Consider the following 23949-nt stretch of genomic DNA (forward strand, 5'->3'; position numbering starts at 1 on the left):
AAAAGTCTAAAAGACACACATCTCTGTGCTGTGATCCAAATCCAGATTTAGCCCTCCTCCATTTTCTATTTGGAGGGGGAGGATATAAAAGGGGAATGATTCATTCACACATCTTGGCTATCATTTGCAGTTTTGCCCTCTGAGAATGCTTTTGGTTACTTAAAAAAAAACACCTGCCAGGTAAAAGTTACATGGAGGGTTTAGCATTACGTATATAAAAGTAACACTGTTCAACATATTCCTCGTCATAAAAAGATTATATGCAGCACTAGGCCACAAGGTGGTGATAATTCTTCACAAAATACCTCAGTCCTTCAGGAAGTGGAATACAGTCAGACAACTGAAGAGGCCGCCCTCTTTTTCTTTTATGCGGTGTCTTTTACAAGCTTGTAGAAGCAGATGTAGCTTTCACTGCAGCCACAGGGAAGAAATTACGCTTCTTTCTCCTGAAGATATTTAATTGATGCTACTCTCAGGTTACCAGATTTTTTTCAATGAATCCGGGGACACTTTTCAACTTCCTACTAAATAGATGGATTTTGTCAGGGGGCTGATTTGCAAATCCAGGGACTGTCCCCGGGAAACGGGGACATCTGGTAACCTTATCTACTCCTCAATATCTACATTGAGGCTTATTAGAAGGGCAAGTTGGCATAATGTTCTACTTTTTATAAGCACGTATTGGACACGCTTTATTATTCATCTTATTTCCTATGTATAATTTCTGAAAACAAATGAAATGGTGGGAAGAGAACCATGTATCCTGCCCCAACTCCTCAGAGAAATGATGGGATGAAAATGCCATTAATATTAATGATGATGATGATGACACAGAATCTTGCTTTAGAACATGGGTAGAGAAGCTGCTTCCCTCTAGATGTTGTTGGGCCACAGTCCACCCCTCATTCCTTGACAGAGGCTGGTGGGAATTGGAGTCCAATGAGATCTGGAGGGCTACAGGTTACTCCATCCTGCTTTAGGAGAACCTTTTCATTCCTTCACCAACATGGTCCTCCAGGTGAGGACTTCACTTCCCATTAGCATGGGCCAACAGTCATTCTGGTTGAGGCGGATGATAGTTGTTGTCCGGAGGACACCAGGTATATCCTCTAAATTCTCGCTGCATGAATGTTAACGAACTGTCCCAAAGCTGCCTGCCACCCATGAATGGCTCAGTATGTGGGGTACTCAACATAAAGGTTACTGGCTCAATTGTAATGCTCTAACATGTGAAGAATGCCTTTGAGAATAGCACTCCAGCAACAGAGGCAGATTTAGGGGAGCGCAACCAGTTTGGGTGTGAAGCCTTGGTGGTGCTGCAGAGGGATCCACGACTGTTACGTAGAATGGAAAGGGGAGCAAATTTTGGCATCACAAAGGGCACAACTGAAATTTGAGACCCGCCTTTATTGGCAGAGTTTGGTGGAATTAAAGGAATGAAGCAGAAAGTTGTCTCTAAAAATGCTCTATTGAATTGTCAAACATACAAAAAATCTTAAAAATTAATTTGCAAAAAGGTCAATATGCAAAACAAAAGACATTGTTATTATTCTGGTCTGTCCACAGGAACCTAGTTCCTGCAGATGACGTTTTGCTGCCTTTCCAACAAATCCTCTGGAATAAGGAACTGATTTTGCTTCCCATTCCATAAGAGCGCATATGTCACTGGGATTTTGCAAAACTCCTGTTCCTAGGTAAATGAAATAAAATTGGGTTGGGATGTCCCCCCCTCTTTTATGATTTTATTGTCTAAATTATGACAATAAAGGCTGAATGAATGAATGAATGAATGAATGAATGAATGAATGAATAACTACTTCATTGTTGCCTTTAGCCAGTACATTTTTCTGAGGGTACTCGAAGGTATGGAGTACCAGCACCTTTTTTAATGTTAAAAGTGTGGCACTTACTGTAACAACTTCATGGCGATTACCAGCACCATTTTTTCTATATAAAAAGCACTGCCTTTAGCCATTCTATTTTTGCCTTACCGGTCTCTGTTCTTCTTTTTAGCTAGTCTCCTTTTCCTGTTTGGGTTCTTTCCTGCCATCTGTCTTCGGTTTAGCAGTCTTGGTGTAAGTATAAGAAATATTCATATTTCTTCTATGCCTTAAAATATTTTGCTCTCCCTGATTCAGTATAACATTTGGGCAATTGTGCTGTTCTCAGGTATGTAATCTGATTCTCAATCTCTCGTTTTTATGTGACAAAGTCTCTACTTGATAGCCTTTACTTTCTGAATCCAACAGCCCATTACTGAATCTGAATACCAGAAGTCTGGTGCCGCAGGGCTGGTAAAATGGAGCACTGAGAATACCTGCAGCTATGCACATTAAGCAGCGCAAATAATGGAAACCAATCTCTCCATGCTGGCTCATGGAACTATAAAAATTGTCTATGGAAGCTAGCCATCTTTTTGAATATTGGTAGGGCAATGGTTTGTTCGAAGAATGTTCGAAGAGCCCTGCATTCGAAAAAGAAAATACCAAATTTTTCCATGTATAAGACTGTTTTTTTATTATAAAAAATTTAAACAATTGGGGGTCGTCTTATACACGGATAGTGCAGAGGGGGGATGGGCAATTGGTGGCAGCCGCGAGCAGGAGATTGTCGGTGGTGGTTGGGGGGGGGTGATTAGTGGCTGTGGCAAGGCCTGCTGGCGATTGGCTTTTGCTGCGGCAATTGGGTGTGCTATTGGCTGGTGCTGGCGGTGAACTGGCAGACGATCATTGACTTAGGCGAGGAGGAAGATTGTTGGCAATCCCCCCCCCCGCAAAAAAAGCTCAACAACTCTGCACTCAACAACTCTCATCTCCCCCCATTTTCTTAATTTGGGGTCCCCAAAAATAGGGGTCTTGTACACGGGGCGTGTTATACACAGAAAACACTGTATAACCTTCTTTAAAGTATTTTTAATGAGTAATTTCATGCAAAGATATAAAATATAACATAAAAAAGAGAAAAAACATCAAACAAAACTATGAAAAAATGGAAGAAATAAAGGTGAGATTTTCTCCAATTTTCCAAACTACAAAACTGCTAAATTATGCAAATTTGTTATACAACTGATTTTCTTTAATGTGTCAGGCATACATACAATATACTGTACTGTTAATAACTTAGGCATACACTGAGTTTTTGGTAACCACATCACTAAAGGTTGAAGCCTGTGTAGAATGCTTGAAATGGGGCATGCTGCACTGAACACCTTGCAGAATAAAACAGTATTTTGGTGATGGAATGTCTGAATATTAAAAAGAGGTTGAAAAGGTCATTTAATATTAACATTAAATGAAGTATTTAATTTTTCTCTTCCAGGTGTATCTATGCTGTCTTCAAGCCACCCCGTGTATTTTCAAGGCACTGAGTGTTTACCCATGGTATGTCAGCCGTATATGGGCAGCAGCAGAAGCGAGGTAAGAGAGAGAGAGGAAGCTGGCAGGAAGAGGAAGAGCAGTGAGAGCTACTGACTAACAGGCCTCTGGTAGAAGCAGCTGAGTCTAAGAGGCTGTGGTGTGTGTAGGTTTTTCAGTTTTACAAGCCAAGAATCAAAAGAAAAGCAGAATGGTAAGTAGCTGACAACAAATGTCCCCCAATCTCCCAATCCCCTCTTCTTCCATGCTTGGTGTGTATGTTAGGATTTTAACTATCCAAGCTGCTCCAGCGAATGGTACTATGGTACTATGATTTGTGTACATCATGTGAGTGTCTGAGAGAGTGTGAGAAAGGAAGTCTGTCTTATCTTTTCCTTCTGAGTACTGTTGGAAGTTGGTTTCACTTCTGTATGTGTCGCAGTTCTGTACTGGTGTTCAGAGAGCACAGACGTACTAATGGAGTCTCTGTATATAAGACTGTAAATAAAGTAACCAGCCAGCAAGGAGGAGCTGCATCTGATATGTAGATCTGAGAGAGTCACAAAGGGACTGCCACCCAGGAGGTACTCTCGGAAGTTTGCTAACGTAGCTGTTGCATATAAAGCTGTGGCTAGCAGCTCAAACCAGGTTTCAGACACTGAGGTCTTGAGTGAGGTACAAGGTTTGTCCACACCTGAAGGTTGCAAGAGTCAGCACTGTTTCCTCAGACCAAGGTAGAGCAAGAGCTCTAGTCCCATGGAAGAAAGGTAACCAGAGGTTTGAACCTGTCAATCCAGTTGCAGGTAGTTCCAAAGGTGGAACTGGTACAACAGGGGTATACTATGTGTATGACAACTGTATGTTTATGTACCTTGATGCTGCACTAGCTTATGCAGCTACAGTTACCTAAAAATGGGGGAGTATGTTAGGATTTTTATCTATCTGAGCTGCTCCAGCGAAAGGTACTATGGTACTATGATTTGCATACATCATATGAGTGTCTGGGAGAGCATGATAAAGGAAGTCTGTTTTAACTTTTACTTCTGAGTACTGTTGGAAGTTGGTTTCACTTCTGTATGTGTTGCAGTTCTGTACTGGTGTTCAGAGAGCACAGATGTACTGATGGAGTCTCTGTATATAAGACTGTAAATAAAGTAGTTTTAGAACTACGAATGAGTCTTTCTTCTGCCATGATATACCAGAAGACGGGCGTGCTCTTTTCAGGAGAGAAGGGTCGCTTATTACCGTTCTCTCTAGACAGATGGAGATTTACAGCCAGAGAGGACCACTGGAGAGACTCTCCAAAGACTTGGGAAGTTGGCAGCCTTCCCAGGGCATTTTTCCAAAAGTGTATGTGTGTAGCTGTGTTTTTGAGGTCTCACCTGCCTATTCCTCTGTTGACACTGTCATACAAAACCAGGCAGGATTCTTCCACCTGTCTCAATGTGAGATAAGCAAAACACACCCACTCTAGTCATGTGCCAAAAGAGTGCAAATCAAGCGATAAGCACATTATGGGACCATAGAAATGAACAGAGGTCAAAAGGTAGGGCAGCCTTTGCCAACCTGGTGTCCTAATGGGTGTTGTAGTTCCAAGCTTCTGGGGGGCATCAGACTGGCAAAGACTACCCTAGGGATATGGTGGGCGCTTGTGGTGATGGTTTCCTACCTGCTGATGAAGATACAAGTATTCATGAGGGTTTTCCCACGCAGATTTTTGGACTATTGGTATTCCTAGGTATCAGTGATTTTACCTGTTCTAAATATCTGATTGTTTTATTGCATTGATTGTACAATGAAAGGTGGTTTATAAATATTTTAGGTAAAGAAAGTAAAATGGACAAATTCCCTGTAATTTGATTGAGAATTCAGCTATACTGGCAAAGAAAAAGCACTTTATATGTGGTGCATATGCATTATAACACGGTGATACCAGATGGCACTGTTTTTGCCAACCCACTTTCTCATACAAAGTATACACCGTGTTTAACTGAAACGCTTCTTTGATGTGCCTAGATCCAGCCTGGGTTCCTTTTGGAGGGAGGGCAGGGTAGAAATTTTGCAAGTAAATACTGGTATGGAGCAAGATCCCCCAAAGTTGTGGATAAATGCCCTTGTGGTAAAGATGTCTGCTATCTGTAACCCTGCCTATTTTGTTAAAAGGCGTCTCCCAATTAAGGGCACGTTGCATAAACTTGACACACATGATAGATAATTGGCCAGAGTTGCTACCTGCTGTTTTGAAGTTGCAAACCACGGAATGTTGTAAACACTGAAGCCTTTGAAGTAATTGTGTTTGTCACAGAGAATGAGACTCAGCATGGAGCAATATGCTGGACTAGAATGCAGTACCCAATTCTGACATCAAATTGTCCTGGGCTGGCCCACCTATGAGGCAAGATGAGGCAACTGCCTCAGGCAGCAAGATCCACAGGGGCAGCAGATCAAAACGTAGATCTTACCCTTTCTTCCATGGCAGGGTGTGTAGGTGTGTGTCATTTTGTGGTTCTCCTTAGGTGCCAAAATGTCTCAGGCTGGCCCTGGTCCTGAGTATTCTGCTGATGCTGAGGGAGAGACAAGGAATGACTCTTAATAATGTTGCCTGATATGAAATGCAGCCTCAAAAGGCTCCCAACTTCCTCCTGGCTTCAGGAGGAGAACAGGTTGTGCTCTAAATACAATCTTCTCTACCAGCTGCAAAGAAAAGCATTCTCAAACAAACTTTTAAACAATTATTTAAATATCTGATCTGAGATTGATTTTAGACAGATGGGAAATATCTTCTAGTGTCTGCATTTCCAGACAACAGAAGGATCAGAATTAGCCTTGTACAAACCCCTGAACTCCAGTTCAGTTCATTTAAAAATGTCTCAGATGTCGACTTTAGCTTCTGAGTACAATTTTTTGGAGGAAGTCACATTTTCTTGTGCAAGATCACTCTGAATGCAAGCAGGAATGGGTTGTTGCAATGTGTCAACACATTATGAAACCTCTAGGTTTAAATACAATTAGCATGAGCCATTAGCGTATAGCTTTTGCAATTAGTAATGAACTCAATGAGTAACAATCCAACCTTATAGGATGTTTTGTAGCAGGAGGGAGGAGCATAGCTAAACTAACTAGAAAGTCTTGTTCCTGAGAATACAGAGAGGTGTTGTCTTCCATGAATTTTGTTATCCTTCTTTGTTACTATTTCAGCAAAGTGTTAATTTTGCTGTGGTTAGCTGAGAACACACTGCTTGAAACCAAGAATATTTTGCTGGTAAGTGATTTGTTTGGTGTTCTGTCTAACCTGATCAAAGTTTTAGAATCTTACTGTCTGGCTGTATGTAGTAAACCTTACTTGGCTGGTGATTTTTGTGTTATATATGAAATATGATTTCTCATTGTGTGGTTAAGAAAGGTTTCAAATCCATCTGTTCTGGTTTCTAATTAATGGATAGTTCACAACCACTATAAGATAGCAGTTCACATTTAACTGAACTTTAAATATGTTTAATGCTAAATGCTCTCAAGCAAGAGACTATGGGAATTGTAGTTCTGGGAGAAATAGGGCAGTGATCTTTAGCAAACAATTTCTACTACCTACAACTAAACCTCTTTTAAACCTAGTTTAAATATGTAATGTAGATTTACCATAAATCAACAGTTCAATGAGTACTTCAAAGGAAAAGATGAGACGTTTTGTCCAGGTTACCTCTGCACCTGACATCTTATGGTCTGATTCCACACTTAGCATGACACATTTCTTGGTATCTCTGAGAATTTTTACAAATCTTCTCTTCTTCCTCTTCCTCTGCTCTTCCTTCAGCTCTTGCCTGCCCTACACCTTAAGGTGCCAATGGGGGTTACAACATTATTATAAGAAGTTTTATTGATTCTCAGTGTATAAACACAATTACAAAGAGCCCCCCCACCCCAACTAACATTAAAACAAATAAGGTGGCTCCTAAAAATATACATCTCAGGTGTTGGAAGCCAGGGTAAAGGGGTGTGTCTCCATCATCCTCTGTATAATGAAGACATCCAGCTGTCTCTCTCCTTTTAATCTAATGCAGTTCAAGTGGTAAATGTGCTAAAGAGATGTCTGGTGCCAGGGACTGGATTAGGGCTCATAAACTGAAGCTCAATTTGTTAGACAGCTAGGCAGGGGTATTGTTGTTAGCTGGCTTTATGGGAGTGACTATAGCTCAGTGACAGAGCACAGGCAGAAGGTCTTAGGCTCAGTTCCTAGCATCTCTAGTTAAAAGGATGAGATGTGTTGCTCAAGTACATCTCCCACGAATCCTTGCCTTTGGCCATATTGGCTGGATCTGATGGGAGTTCATCGACATCAGCGAGGGGCACAGGTTCCCCAGTCAGGCCAGGCAGATGAACAAATAGTCTAAGACAACTTCATGTATTACTGATCAATGAGGTGGGGTTTCCTCTTCTGGACAGTGTTGTATTTCCCCTTAAAAATCAAGTTTGCAATTGGGAAGGACTGTTGGATCTCTCCATTACCTGGGAAGTCCAGGCGGTATCTGTGGCATGAAGAGCTAGAATCGTTCGCAGGGAACAGATGGTTACAGCAGTCAGAATCCCTCCTCCTCCTATTCCTTAAGTCACCAACAAGAGAGGGCAACTTTTAAACAGTTTAAAACAAGGATGGGTGACCCCTGTTGCTCTGGAAGTTGTTGGACTCCTATTTGCCCCTGGGAGTTGGAGTCTAGCAACACTGGAAAGGCTACACCAGGCCTCCTCAACCTCAGCCCTCCAGATGTTTTTGGCCTACAACTCCCATGATCCCTAGCTAGCAGGACAAGTGGTCAGGGATGATGGGAATTGTAGTCTTAAAAATATCTAGAGGGCTACAGGTACACTGCTCCTGGCTTAAAGGAGGAAGCAGCAAAATTAGAGGCAGCTGTCACTACATGGTAAATGCCGGATCCCCTCCAAAAATACCTCCCAAATTTATCCCCTAGCCCTCACAATTTGGGAGAGGCAAGTCACATAACACTCCACATAAGGCAAACCATTTCTAAAAAGAAATGTTCAATGGAACCCATGTTGTAAATGGGTCTGTCTTTTTGAAAACTACTGCTGCAATTGGTGCCAGAATACAGTCACAGGAGTAGTAAACAGCATTTCCGTGCACTCTGGCTTCCACCACAGTGTTTCATTGCACCAGAAGCGGTTTAGTCATGCTGACACATGACTGTCTGTGGACAGCAAGATGAGCACCACATCCCTTAGTCGCCTTTGACTGGACTTAACCATCCAGGGGTCCTTTACCTTACCTTACAGGAGTAGTGACTGGAACTGGCCAGTCAAAACATGCCTCCTCAGCTTTACTGGCTTTCTATGTTTCTGGACACAATTCAAAGAACTGATTATAATATTTAAAGCCATGCACAGCCTGGGACCTGGGACTAAAAGGACCCACAAACCAGTCTCCTGGATGTTAAGATCTGCATCCATGGCTCTTCTCTGGATACCCCACCTGTGAAAGCTTAGGCTTAAGCTACAGTTCTCATGAGTTTTTTGAGGAAGTCATGTGCTTTAAATGAATGCTGTGGACCAGAGTTTTTCTTTTAAGATGTTTTCCATTCGTTTCACTGCTGAGTTCCAGGGAGTTCTGGCTGGGAGAAAGCCCTGATAATGGGCCTTGTGTTTGTGGTGTTTTCTTTTTGTTTGAAAGTTGGTTTAGAAATTTCAGTTTAAAAGTTGGCCCATACTGAATTTGAATGCATGAAACTGCTGAAGCACACAAAGCTTCTTCCTCTCTAGGTCCATTATCAGGGCTTTTCCCCAGACAAAACTCGCTGGAATTCAGTTCTGGCACCTCTCAGGTAGGCACCATTGCTATTCTAAGAGAATGAGGATGGTGTTCGTGGTGACTTCTGGCACCTATTTCTCTGGAAAAATAGCATGGCCCACTATACTTTCTCTTAGGAGCACATCTCTGACAGCCACTCTTCCCATTTTCCCCATATGATCTGGACATGAATGTGTGGTAGCAGTAGAGTCAGAAGATATATTTGCATGCCATCTCCTAAGGCACTGAAAACAGGAAATAAACTCAGTATCATTGTAACAGCTAATAACTAGGTACCTCCCAGCCTTTCACTGTAAAAGAGACATGCAATAACGTGCTGCCCTTATGTGTAATTTTATCCAGTTCTCAACATTTGGCGTGTTAGGAAAACTAGATGCAAACAAAACCACAATCTCCTGCCACCCCATTTGCATTTCCTTCTTTGATATCTCCTAAGAGCTTTTGTGTCTAAGAAGGGATATAAAGCTATTATTGGCTGGCTGTACATGATGTGGTGTGCATTAATGCTAATCCAATGTCTGGGAGTTCCTAGAGTTGCTATCTCAGTGGTTCTGTAATGTAATGAGATTTTCTTCACTTAAATTTGAATCGATACTCCTGATATTGTCAGCTGACTGGTCTCCTGAGGCTCAGACCTCAAGAGTCTCGGGCACTAAATAGCAGTGGGGACTTGTTCTTAGGAAGAAAATGGTCAGTGCCCTATGACCACTGGCAGACTGTGGCCAATCTTGTAGAGCCTGAGGCCGCTCCTTCTCTCCTCTTCCCTCACACTATCGGTATTCACTTTCCGTTGTCTGTCTTCTTGCTTAGAGTCTGCGTCACTGTGGTGTGACTCCATGCCCATAACACCAGGAAAAAAGAACATATTTTCCCCAAACAATTCCCATTGAAAATGGCTTTCTTGAAAAGCAAGGGCACTTACCAACTTTTCCTTGTGACTGGCAACACCTAGCCAGTTATTTGCATACAATCAGCCTCAAGCACTGTAACTGCTGGTTCCCATGAGCCAGTTTTACATTGCCACTGAAAGTAACAGGGATGGCAGTGGAGAGCACTCAGAGCCAGGCCAACAGCAGTTGCTAGATAGCTTTAGTCTCTCTCCCCCCACCCCACCCCTGCTCTCATGCCCTGTGCTCCCAATGATAGCAAAATCACAACAGCCTTGCCCACTCAGATCATGGTGAACTGAAACTGTACCAGCTGCTGTGAGTCAGGTGGTTGCCTACAACAGCTGATCTCAGATTACTCGACACAGAGTTATGATTTGTCACACACCCAACTCAGGATGCGCAGCGACATCCTGCATGAGATACACACCCAGTTATCCCTGCGCTAGCAAAGAATTATTCCTTGGCCATTCACAGTTCTCTCTTTTCTTTCAGGAAGTTCATCTCTGAAATAGCAAGACCAACCGAATAGCACTTACTTATCGAGTTACCAAAGAGACAATTATACAGGTCAGTTGGTTATTTTTTTCTATGCCTATGCTGTTTTCTTTTGGTAGTGGTTTTACTATAAGCACATGGCTGTTATTTTACTTCCATGTGTGGAATTTAAGGCTCGTTGATTGGATTCAGATAAATAGCTTCCGACAATAACATTTTTTCAGGCACCATAGAGTGGGGATTGAATGGCAGTAGGTTGTGTGAAGCAGGTGTATGTTGGATTCACAGCCAACACTTGCTGAAGAAACTGTAGCCTAGCATGTCTAACAAACCACAGAAACCTTAATGCACTGGGCCTCTTCAGTCTGTGGCCATTTGATTCCCAATACATAGTCAAAAACCAGTAAAAAAGAAAGTCTGAATCTGCCTACTACCAAATTGATAAGGCGCCAGAAGTTTGAACAAAGAGAAATGTAGAAAGAAATTATTGAAAATGTTCTAAGTCAGACTTTACCAACCTGGAGCCTTCCAGATGGTGTTGGACTACAAGGCCCATCAGCCCCAGCACAGCCTGATGGGATTTGTAGGCAACAATATCTGGAGAGCACCAGGTTGGCAGAGGCTGGTCTGAGTCTTTAATATAATTCAATACAATGTGCATGTTGAGCCAAAAACATATATGTTTTTTTATTGTCCACTTTGTGCCTTTGATGAAATAGGCTTTTGGCTATGAAAGGTTAGCAATACACATGTTGCTTCAGTGATAAGCAGTGTCCTCTTTCTGGAGTTCTGTTTTTAAAATAATGCAATGTAAGCAGAGATTATTTTTCACTCTCTACTTCTATAAGAGCTATAAGCCTAAATTAACTATTATTAAACTTTAAACTATTTTTAATTAAGCTATTATCACTAACTAACTTAATGATAATGCTTAGATATTACTACTAATTACTAGGAACACAGGAAGCTGACATATTCTGAGTCAGGCCATTGGTCCCACTGGATCAGTACTGTCTACAGCAGGCTTCCTCAACCTCGGCCCTCCAGATGTTTTTGAGACTACAATTCCCAGCATCCCTGACCACTGGTCCTACTAGCTAGGGATCATGGGAGTTGTAGGCTGAAAACATCGGGAGGGCCGAGTTTGAGGAAGCCTGGTCTACAGTGACTGGCAGTGACTTCCCAGGATTTCAGGCGGAGGACATTTACAGCCCTTCTTGGAGATGCCAAGGATTGAAACTGGCATCTTCTGTGTGTAAAACTGTGACTCTACCACTGAGCTACTTACTTTTCATGTAAATAAGATAATGCAATTCCCTGTCCCTTTCTCGGTGGAATTGCAATACTTGATACGCTGCTTCAACCGATATCACCTAACCACTTGATCTACTGTGCATCAACGTCATTGATGATGTATTTGTTAGACAAATATATTATAATTACTATTCATGCATTTCAAGCTTAATTGTGTCTTGTTAGCAATGTATCAGAGAAGCCAAGGCACACCCAGACTTCTCCACCCCACCCTTTCTCATGGTATGTTGCCTATAGCAGCATTCTTTCAAACCTGTAGGATTCCTATGTGGAAATCAAGAAATATTATAAAATACAAGTGCAGAGAACTGATGTTGCAGGTATATATAGGTCTCACAACTATTTGGACCTTTTTCGTTTCACTGAGTTGGAAACGAGCAAGTAGATTCCACTGGCTTAGGAAAAGCATAACAATTAAAATGAATTCCATTTCTGAGGCTCAACACAATTCACAGCAACTCATCCAAGCATAAAGCTATTTCATTGGCTCCTCTACTTCACTGCAGGCCACTTGTCAGATCAAGCTATTTTTTAATATATATAAAAAGAGGCTCGTCTGGAGTCTATTTTCATTACTTCAGTAAAGAGCTGTGAGGCTCAGAAATGAAGGAAATGAAGGACAGTCCTATAGAATAAGAAATATCCCTTCAAATGTGAGACAGTTGATCACTCTAGGGCCAACAGTCAGGCTGTGTTCCAGTGAAGGAAAATAACCCCCAAATTATCTGAACAAACTGAGTGATGTGGATTTCCAGGTGGTTCCAGCATCACTAAAATGGTACATTACATTTTAGGACAGTCTGTAAGCTTGTCGTCATTACATGGTTTTGATTATTTGTGTTGTTGTTACCCTGCTTGTTGACCGTTTCTAAAGTCACTACCGCACCGATTCTAAGCATTGACAACAGAGAACCGGCCTCTAGCCATTTGTTTGTCTGCTGAAAACATTTCTGTCTCCATCATTCAGAACTAATCTTTCAAGGCAGCTAACAAGAAGAATGGCAAAATATGGAACACAGTAAAATATTGAAACAATGAATGATAAACTATTGAAAGAAAACCATACAACGCTATGCTAGAAAACTAAAAGTAAAAATAGTGAAGGAAGAGGTAGTTCATAATTAATTAAATTGGGGGGGGGGATCAATTGTTGTTGGACTCCAACTCCCATCAGCCTACTGACCAGTAGACCGGGATGAGGGAAGTTGTAGCCCAACAGCATCTGAAGTCCCATAGGATCCCCACCTATTAAAAGCATGAGGACAAAATGTTTTATTTAGCCGGTGCCTAAATGCTAGCAGATTAGGGAGATCATTCTGAAACCTGACCATGATCACAAAAAGAAGCCCTGACTTTAGTCACTACCTGCACCATTTCTGGGAGTGGGGGGAGCTGGAACAGAGCATCTGAAAATTATCTCAACTCGTGGGTAGATTTATAAAGGAATAAGCAGTCCTTCAGATACCCTGGTTCCAAGCTCTATAGGGCTTAAAAGGCCAAAACCAGTATCCTCAATTGCCCCCAGAAACAAACTGGAAGGGAGTGAAGCTATTTTAATACTGGTGAAGTGTTCTGACCAGTTGGTTTTGGCTAATTTTCTGGTGGCTACCATATGTTGAAATGAAGTTTATGAGTAGTCTTCAGCTCATTGCAGGCTCTTCAGCACCACTTCTACCTCACCTGATGATGGCATCCCATATTGATGGTGTCACATGCCAAATCCCTGAGCGACCTTTCTGAGTAGTTGCATGTAGCATGAGATGCAGCATAGAGCTCTATGAAGAAGAAGAAGAAGAGTTTGGATTTGATATCCCGCCTTTCACTCTCCTTCAGGAGTCTCAAAGCGGCTAACATTCTCCTTTCCCTTCCTCCCCCACAACAAACACTCTGTGAGGTGAGTGGGGCTGAGAGACTTCACAGAAGTGTGACTGGCCCAAGGTCACCCAGCAGCTGCATGTGGAGGAGCGGAGACACGAACCCGGTTTCCCAGATTACGTGACTACCGCTCTTAACCACTACACCACACTGGCTCCACACTGGCACCACACTATGGGACCTCCTGGCCCTAAAGCCATGGGGAAGAGGAAACATTAACCAGCATTATCTTCTGAAACCAATCAGTTGGGTAGGGACAGAAATGCCACAGCATGATGCCCCCAAATCCCAACATAGATAATGTAGATGAACACCATAGTCAATGGCAATGAGTGCCACTGAAAGATCCAGGATAAGTCACGTGACCAGAATGCCACTATAACGTCCTGTTTTGTGACTTTGCGTTGCTATAGCTGTCAATAAAACCTGTTCCTCAGAAATATGCTCTCATTGCAAGTCATGTGACTGCTTCATGTGTTTCTCTTGTATCATTCAGTGCGATCTTAGGTACTCATAAATGTCTCAATGTGTTACCAGGATTTCAAAGACGGAATTGGTACCTGGGTGGGTGGGTGTGCTGTGTCCTGGATTTTAGGCAAGTCAGTCGGAAAACCATAACAACTTTCGGGGTGTCCTGGTTTTTACTTTTTGAAATGTGGCAACCCTACTATGTGTTAACTGGGCTTACTCCCTGTTAAGCATGCTTAGAATTGCAGCCTTACTGCAGTAAATAAAATGTCGTGTCACATGACTCAAGTGTGAAGCAGTTCTTTCTCAAGGAACTCTCAGGTTTTCTTATTTGCTTCCCTCCCCTTTATTTTTTAAAGGTTGTTAACACTTTCTGCCTGATCAGATTTGAAATGGATTATGAAAGATCTGAAGGACTTAACCAGATTTACAATCTCTTTCTCCATCTCTTTTAAACAGACACAACAATGAGTAACTCAAATTCTGCTGATTTACTTCATACAGGAGGAAAACAAGGTAATGAAAAGATGGGGAGACTAAGCCTGGGGGCACATTATTGGCTTAAAAGACAATTGGGCAACCAAGTATAATATATTTTGGTGTGCTTGGCTGTACTAAAGCGACATTTTTCAGAAGGCAGCCATCCATGTGTTTTGTTTCAGCTTATTCTTCTGTAATATTTTGAGTCAAGCGCATAAAATAGTTGGATACCAAAGTCTGCATGTTCACATCCTGATTTTGGGCTTGGAATGGGATATGTGAATTGGTGAGATCTCTCTTTCAGTTTAACAGTACCACTGTCTGTAATTTAGCCTTTCTTGATTAAGTTAATTTTTATTTTTATGGAAATTACTCTCTGATTAGATTATTCTTATTCTAATTATTAGTATTCACCTTCTATAGAATTGTCTCATGGCAATGTACAATAAAAACACTATCCGCTTATACTGAACACTCATTTTAAAATGGGTAGCTATGGCTGTCAGCACTAACACCGAGGGCCTTCTTGGTAGTGGCGTCCGCCCTGTGGAATGTCCTCCCATCAGATGTCAAGGAAATAAAGAACTATCTGACTTTTAGAAGACATCTGAATGCAGCCCTGTTTAGGGAAGTTTTTAATGTTTGAAGTTTTATCACATTATTATTATTATTATTATTATTATTATTATTATTATTATTATTCTGTTGGGAAATGCCCAGAGTGGCTAGGGAAACCCAGCCAGATGGGTGGGGTATGTATAAACAAACAAACAAACAAACAAACAAACAAACAAATAATTATGGCAACCGATAGGCCAAAGTTGCCATGAGTGCCAAGAAAAACAAACATGGAGTCCGGCACGCTTCCCGTTGCGCAGCTTGCAGACTGTTTGTGCCGATCCAAAGGTCCTCTGCCTCCCTGGCTGTTAGCAGAGCGATCGCAGCAGATAGAAGCAATTGCAAACAGTGTGGGTAATAAATTCAGAGCAGACACAAGGCATTCCTTATCTTCTTAGCCTTTTAATCAAGTAGAATAACATCATAACTCAACCTGGCGACAGCTCGCCCATTTTCTCCCTCTCGCATAGCGTCCCAGAGGCAAACTGAAACACTCGGAGTCAAACCCCTCCCGTAAGTGTTTCTAACCACGCCTCAGGAAAGAGACGTCACACAGAACTCTTTAACCCTGTGAGTTCTGAAACCAATAACAATAATAATATTATTATTATCACAGTATGTAAGGCTAACTCTGTTTAGATATGTAAATAATACATGTAAAGTGCTTTACCATCATGAAAATCTTTGATGTTTTTCTCTTATACTTTGAACAGGTGGGAAACCAAAACAAGGCAAGAAATTAAAACCACAAGAAGAAAGTGAGGGTGAAAGTTCTTCTGGGGAGCTTAGAACAGAGAGTCCGTCACAAGGTAACTCCAAAAGATTGTATGATGCTTTGTCTGTGTGCAGGGAGAACTGATCTTCACTTGGGAGCTATCTTATGTGCCAAGCTTCAACATGGAAAAAGCACTTGCAAATGAGTATTCAGATAAACCCAGCAGCCAAGGTCAGACTAGTGCTGAGCTGAAACAGGGTGGACCTTTGCAAACCTTTCTCTCACCCACTCATTCTGCACAAACCTGCAGAATGCCCCCTCTGAGATATGGCTGGCACTGAGGAACTTTTGGCATCAGCTGTAGACCCATCTACAGTATTTCATCTATTTGCTGCCCTGGGGTTTTTTTGAGAGAGAGAATGGGTGGGATATGAATTCAATAAACCAGTAATAATAAATGCACAGGACTTTGTAATGCCTTGTCAAGTTTTGTTGTTGCCTTTCACTAGATTAGTATTTGTTTTTAGATGCTGTGTCAAATTATTAAAGATATGGAAATGATAACCTGCCTTTCAATTGAAAAGGGCACAAAAAGAAAAATTAAACCACAAAACAAACTATAACAGGAGTTTCTATATTTTGACAGCAACATAAGCTGGAAAGTTTTACCTTAATCATACTTTTATCTGTTCTATATTTGTGCACTATTTTAGATTCACCCAGAGAAGTCGTTCCATATGGTGAATCAGGTAAGTCGACTAAAATCCTGAGCAGCACAGTTTTTAGGTTTGAGAGGCCCTTGGCCCCACACTCTGCATCTGTGAGTGGACCAACTGCTTCCTCCTTCACGTTGCTGCTGCTGTTGACTTCACCAGGGACGTCTTTACTACTGGGCGTAGCGGTGCGGCAACCAGGGCGCCAAGCTGTGGAGGGCGCCTGGCGGAGAGTCCAGGGAGGGGAGAGCGGGGAGGTAAGTGAGGCGGAGCTGGGGCTTGGTACCTGCACGCTTACAGCGCCCTGTTTGGACCCTGTTCCGCTCTGCAGCACCAGGTCCGAAAAGTGAGGCGGGGGGCGGGGAGAAGGCGTGGAAAAAGCTGCCTCAAAGAGAACTTACAGTGGTACAGTTTTGTTATTTAGGCTCAAGGCTCAATGATCTTGCAGCAACAGCCCCTAAATCTGCCTCAACGTCCTGCCTTGTAGCCTCTCCACCCCCCTTGCCACTCTGTGTGTGTGTGTGTGTGTGTGTGTGTACGCGCGCTTCACTGATTTAATCTGGAAATGGTGTTGTTTTTTCCTGCCAGCTGGAGATTGTCTATTGCGATTGGTCCTTTTTTCAATTGGCTGCATCAGTGGCTGTTACTGATTGGTTGTAACAGCTTTTGTTGTTGTTCTGTATTTTTTTCGGCGCTTTGGCTGACGAAAGCTGCTTTTGGTACTGCGTGCTAGTATTATTTGTCCTTTATTACCGATCTGTCCCTTTTTTAAAAAAGTGCGGAGGCCCCCTAGAAAAAGCTCACTAAATATTGGGAGCCCCCCAAAAAAGCTTAACAACTTTGGGGAGCCCCCCTAAAAAAACTAAATTTGGGGGCCCTGGGCGGATCTTTGCACCACGACGCTGCATATGCTAAAGACGGCTCTGGACTTCACCCCCTATCTGCTCTTTCTTTGCTTCTCTTCTGGGCCAAATTGACATGCCTCTCCCTTGTGGGAGAGACGCATGTATTGGTAAACCCTATTTGCTGCCACAAAATTTATGAATTCTTCCTTAAACAAAAGGCCCCACATGGAAAGAAATGGGTTATATCGAGCTTGAACAAAGCAGCTAGAATTTTCTAGCTTTGGGATGTTTCAAGACAAGTCTTCATTGCTCCCTCTAGTGGTAGCTTCACTCAATGGCTTCTGTGCATGGGTTTTATTGTTGTGAACCACCCGGTGACCTTAGGATGAAGGGTGGCATACAAATTTAATAAATAAATAAATAAAATAAAACAATACTGTTATTTGGGCTGATGAGTTGCAGTCAGAAAAGCATGGTGAGCAAGGCAAGTAGCTGTTACAATGCATAGAGGGTTTTTTTTTTGTCCAGGTAGGAAGAATCTTCATATATATGCACTTCCTAGTATTGTAATGTGGTTTGTTTCTGGTTTGTTTTGCAAAAGGAGATGCTTGTTTGCTTTGGTCCCCTCCAGACGACCTATTTATTGAACATTCATTCTGATTTGTTTCCACAAAGATAGATTAGGTAATGTCAGCTGTTTGTTGAGCATTCGCTCTGATTTGTTTGCAGGGAGATTTATACATCATTGTATCAAGTAATTATCCCATGTTTTCCAATGCATTTCCCCATCATTTTAATTCTAGCAAAAAATAAATAAATCCATTTTTTGGTGGGGAGGAGGAGGAGGAAGAAGAGGCTGGCTTTTGCACAAGATTGCCAGATTAACTTTAATTGCACAGCCTGAATTTGTCACTATGTGACTGAATCCCACCTCAAAACCGTGAAAGTCTGAAAGCACCTTTTATATCAGTCTGTGTTATTTTTCAGAAGTTGTGTGCAGAGAGGGGGAACCTGAAACTGGTAAATATAAATTGCAGATTATGTTGTTCTTTTCTATATAATTCATGCCTTTTAAGTCTCATACAAGTACCATGTTATCTGCCTGGGCTATGAAAGCTTCAGCATACAAACTTATAAGCATGCAATGGTCCAACCCCCTGCAATGCAGGAATCTCAACTAAAAACACCCATGACAGATGACCATCCAACCTCTGCTTAAAAACCTCCAAGGAAGGAGAATGTTTGCTTTTACTTACAAAGTGTTCTAAGATATTTTGTGAAATAGATTTGTATTTTAAAGCATTTTGGGCCACTCAATGGCAGATTTCCTAAAACAAAACAAAAAACAGAGCATATTGATCCAGCTTTCAAACTAGTCCTTGCTTGTGACCACAGATGGAGCTTGGTGTTTGGCTTCCTACGCCCCCCTCAATATTGTGGGGGCTGAGCCCCCTGTTAAACAATATAGAGGGCTCAGCCCATAGGAGTTGGCGCCTGTGCTGGGTGGGCAGGAGACAGGCAGAACTGGCCAGGCGGAAGACCCCCAGGGCACGGGGCTTGCAACAGTTGACCCTATTCCCTGCTCCCAGGGCTAGCCTTTTAAGAAATGCTGTCTTTGATGACTACCTCCACTGTCGGAGGCAGTGAAACTGAATTGCTGGGAATCACAGGTGGGGAGGTTGCTTTTCTGCTCAGGTGTGCTTGCAAGCCTCCCTTAGGCATCTGGCTGGCCAGTGTGAGAACAGAGTGTTGGATAGGATGGGCCTTATTTTGTCCTTAGGTATTGTAAAATGCCCTGAGGTCCATTGACCAATGCACCAAATAGAAAAATAGCAACAATAATAATAAAGAATAGAATTCAGTGGCTAATATGATGTGGCTCAGCTTCAGTTTGTGTACCTGGGATTGACTTTTACTTTAACTGAAATTTTATTTCCCATAGCGTATGAAAATGTTCCCTGCCACCCACCTCACCACCCAAGATGGTGGCTACCAGGCATACGAAAAGATGGTAAGAGTTTTTCTGACCCTCAGGCTCAGGCTGTGGGCACCATTTACTCTGGCTCCAATGCACTCCCGCCCCTGAGTACACATGACATTAGCCAGAATCCATATGTACGTTGTGGTTTCTTGAGTAATGCTGCTGTTTCCCTCAGACATGTGTTTCCATCCTATTTGAAGATGTAAGCCATGGTTAAGCTGAGACGTGTGTTTCAGACATCCATTGTGCATGCACAACTCTGTTGAATAGGACTTGGCAGAGAGGTTGCAGGCACAGAGAAACAAATCAGGTCATAGCACGTACAGCACTTTAGATTGCAACTTGAAATGCACGAGGGGAAAAGCCTAGCTGTGTTTTCAAGCCATTAACATGCACATGCCCTTAATTGCAAAACCTGCTCAGTGTGAACCAGAAGTTCTCCCATGTGCAGGTACCTGATAAAAATGCCAGAATTCATTCCTAGAATTGTGAATAAACAGTGTAGTGGTGGTTTAATTATGGATGTTTAAATTCTAATGCTTGTGTAATTGGTTTACACACTTGCAAACAGCTTCAAAGACCGTTTTGTCATTAAATAGTATACAGTGGTACCTCGGGTTAAGTACTTAATTCGTTCCGGAGGTCTGTTCTTAACCTGAAACTGTTCTTAACCTGAAGCACCACTTTAGCTAATGGGGCCTCCTGCTGCTGCCGCGCTGCCGGAGCACGATTTCTGTTCTTATACTGAAGCAAAGTTCTTAACCAGAGGTACTATTTCTGAGTTAGCGGAGTCTGTAACCTGAAGCGTATGTAACCTGAAGCGTATGTAACCCGAGGTACCACTGTATAAGTAAATAAATACTGCATGTGAGCACATGTAGGACAGAGTGCCTTTTCCACAACATTGCGTAATCAGACTTCACGTCTTGGACTTCCATATATAAAGTTCCTAGTAATTAATCAGTAAACTTGCTTAAAGTCTTCACAATTAATTGCTGATTCTTGGTGGTTTTAGCTGTGTGGGAATAAAGCATAGTTCCATATTTTAAATAATGTATATGGCTAAGAGGGTTGCTGACTTAAGTTCTTCACTTGAGTTGATGCCTCTGGAAAGTATACATAAATTATATATATGTACAGTGCAGTTAGTGAAAGTACTGGCTGTTGGTCTAAAGTATGTGAGTAATCATCACCTTACCCTCCTCCACAAACATATGTGTTCCAAAAGCAGACGACTTTCACTAGTACAAGAAAATTTCAAATTGCAGCCAATAGGGGCATTGAGTTTGATTTTGTGATATCCTTTAAGAACTGTCTCTTCTCTCTCATTTCAGATGAATTCTTCCATTTTGTCATTCTTTGTTTTGCCATTGGAACCTTGTTGGTTTGCTATTACAGATATAAAGGTACATCAAAACTGGAATGCACTGCTTTCATTTGGATAACACAGAACATAATGTAATACAAACATATATTTGTATATTTTTAGACTGGACAGTTTCCCTTGGTATTGGTTTGATGACCTTTGCAGGCTTAGAAACAACTGGAATATATTTTGGTCTAGGTAAGTGTTTTGCATGTACCACTTGAGACAGCAAAATAAGCTGCTTCGTATTTATACCTAGGTATAAACTTTAAAATATACCAACATTCGTTTGATGTTTATATTACAGTTTGAGTTGTAGTGGAGCTATTAGCTTGTCCAGTTTTCTTTGCTTCTTTGCATATAACCATTTGTCTTTCATTTCCCTAATAGTGCACCGCATTAGAAGTATCCTGGAAAGTTTCATCCCCCTGCTTCAGAGCATCAGAACACCTGGTAATACCTACTGCCCTCTTGATGTGTCTTTATATACCCCTGTGGAATCATTTGGGTACAGCACATAGATAATAGTTGTAGTTTTGCAATTTTTAAATAGAAAAACTCAGGAAAAAGGGCTCATCCCAGGAAAAAGGGCTCAGGATTAAGAGATTGTGTGTCAGCTCCAAAGATTGTCATGGCTCCAGGTTTTGAGGGGAGACCCATGTAAACTTTTCTAAGGGTCCTTGGAGACAGAGTACTAAAAGCACAGACTTCTTCGTGCTTTTAACCAGCAGGCTTGTGCCTATTGGGACTGCTGCCTCTAAAATCCCTGCTTCTTTCAAACTTCTAAATTAAATGCTCATGAAAGTGACATCGAAGTGCTATCTTTTCTGACCCACAGACCAATGTGTGGTATTTTGAAATAATCATACTGACGAGTTTCTCTCTCTCCCTTTGTCATTGTGTAGGTTTGAAAAAGATTAACTAAATCGGAGGTGTCAACAGAGCTGGGTGGATCCTGTTAATATTGACAAGATGTTTACAAGGCTATTATAGCCAATGTAAAATAATATGTTAACTATACAAATGTGAAATTTCCTCAGTTGGAGAAAAGAATCAGGCTTACAGTGAATCCTTTGCTTCCTTGGTGTATGTTGAGAGAGAGATATGTAAAAGTTGCCAGCCTTTTCGTATTCATTGGGTCTGTGGCTGTATGCTGCAACCCCACTTTGTGAATGAATATCAGCTATTTCCACTCCGTCTTGTATTCTACCATGCACCAGGTCTCACCAACACTGAACATTGCTGCTCTTATCTATGGCTGAAATCGCCTTCCCTACACTTGGTCAGGACAAAGGACTGTGCATAGCCCATGGCTACGTCATGGGAAGTTCTTTACATATTCCGTGAGCCAGCTCATATGATGAGTAGTATGTGAAATAGCTTCAAGACACGTTTCTCAAGTCTTTTGTGATTGTGTGGGAAAAGCTAGTTCACTTGGTAATCACTGTGCATGACCACAGCTGGCCTGTGGAACAACTTGGAAGTGGCCTCCATGTGGCAGCCATGAGCCATTACTGTGGGGCAGCTTCTATTCATTGTGGTGGAACTTCTACGCACGTCCTTGGCTGGTTCTTGCTCTTCATTGTACTACCATCCTGTCATCCATTTGATTATGCAGCAAGGCTTGCCAATGTCACAGGAACGATACCCCATTTCTCGCTAACACATGAGATACGCATGAGATACGCTTTAGAAAAACGTTATGCTACATAATGCAAGCAATGGGCAATCCTAATGCCCGTATCTTGAGCGTTATTTCAAAGGTGTAATTTTGCGTGCAGTGTTTCCTTATATCTTCAAAGAGCAGCCTTCTGTTGCTCCTGCCTTTATCTGGATCATGGGGCATCAAGCACAGTGCTATGCATTACATTCAGGTGAGGAATTTTACTGTACCTTTATCCGGATACTGTTTGTTTTGGTAAGGCATGGTAAGATAAGGTAACGAAAAGGCTGGGCGGTGTAAATGTACAGTAGGGAACAAAGTCTTTATTGTTTGATGAAAGTAGTAAGAACTCTGATGTGAACATACCTGATTTGCTTTAGTTCATTAATGTTTAATACCTTTGGGCAGGTCTTATTTTCTGTCTTGGCCATTTGACCAAGAATTCAGCTTCAATACCTCATCCAATCTTCAATCTTGGCAACTTCAAATTTTAAAAAACTGGTGTTTCGGGGTGGGTGGGGTGAGACTGTGGCAAGGAATCTTCTGAAAAGTGAATACAAGCTCAAATTGCAAAGTAAACTTGGAAGATCTGGTAATATTAGTACTTCGTTTGTAAAAAAAACCACCACAAAATGTAGCTGAAACTCATAAGCCCATTGTTTTGAAATATTCCTACTAAATCTGGGGAAATATTTTGAAATAAATGCCCTGTATCAAACGCATAGGGGAAGAGCAAGTATTTTTAAAATTAGGAGGTGGGAGGAAGTTCCTAACATTCTTAGAATCATAGAGCTGGAATAGACCACAAGGGCCATCGAGTCCAACCCCCTGCCAAGCAGGAAACACCATCAGAGCACTCCTGACATATGGTTGTCAAGCCTCTGCTTAAAGACCTCCAAAGTAGGAGACTCCACCACACTCCTTGGCAGAAAATTCCACTGTCGAACAGCTCTTACTGTCAGGAAGTTCTTCCTAATGTTTAGGAAACAGAATTGTCAGACCCCAAAGTTAAGAATTTGTCAAGAATGTATAACTTGCTGTTGAAATGGAATACTCAGGATGAAACGGTGAAATCTGCTATGATCAAATGGGCACAAGATGTTGGACATAATATTATGTTGGCTGACTGGGAACAGCTATGGACCACAGGTATGAAGTTTACGGCATGTAATGCCTTGAGAGAATCTAATGAAAATGATTTACAGGTGGTACATAACACCAGTCAAGCTTGCAAAAATCTACCATTTGCCTGATAACAAATGTTGGAAATGTAAGGAGACTGAAGGTACATTCTTTCACCTTTGGTGGACATGCCCAAGGATTAAGAACTTCTGGGAGATGATTTATAATGAAAG

The 23949-nt window shown here is 41.8% G+C and overlaps 1 protein-coding gene across 3 annotated transcripts; it reads left to right on the forward strand.

Annotated features, from left to right (window-relative positions):
* The first annotated feature begins 3318 nt into the window (after positions 1-3318).
* Positions 3319-23316, forward strand: TMEM40 (transmembrane protein 40). 3 transcript variants are annotated; one of them, XM_083489449.1, is made up of 11 exons: positions 3319-3567; positions 6552-6615; positions 14673-14729; positions 16025-16120; positions 16740-16775; positions 18572-18604; positions 19527-19595; positions 20900-20971; positions 21055-21129; positions 21322-21384; positions 21837-23316. In XM_083489449.1, the coding sequence occupies exons 3-11, from the start codon at positions 14681-14683 to the stop codon at positions 21854-21856; spliced, it is 513 nt and encodes a 170-aa protein (XP_083345575.1). In that variant the 5' UTR covers positions 3319-3567; positions 6552-6615; positions 14673-14680; the 3' UTR covers positions 21857-23316. The 3 variants fall into 3 exon arrangements, with proteins under 3 accessions (XP_083345575.1, XP_083345576.1, XP_083345574.1); XM_083489450.1 differs by lacking the exon at positions 3319-3567 and having other exon boundaries at positions 6464-6615; positions 18575-18604; XM_083489448.1 differs by lacking the exon at positions 3319-3567 and having other exon boundaries at positions 6476-6615.
* The last annotated feature ends 633 nt before the right edge of the window (positions 23317-23949 follow it).

Source organism: Podarcis liolepis (genome assembly GCF_965112155.1).
Source record: "Podarcis liolepis genome assembly, chromosome: 2".
NCBI classification, from domain to species: Eukaryota; Metazoa; Chordata; class Lepidosauria; order Squamata; family Lacertidae; genus Podarcis; species Podarcis liolepis.

Coding starts and splice junctions, on each gene's coding strand:
- TMEM40 (XM_083489449.1), top strand. CDS start 14,681: ATGAGTAACTCAAATTCTGCTGATTTACTTCATACAGGAGGAAAACAA. Junction 14,730..16,024: donor TCATACAGGAGGAAAACAAG/GTAATGAAAAGA, acceptor TACTTTGAACAG/GTGGGAAACCAAAACAAGGC. Junction 20,972..21,054: donor TTGCTATTACAGATATAAAG/GTACATCAAAAC, acceptor GTATATTTTTAG/ACTGGACAGTTTCCCTTGGT.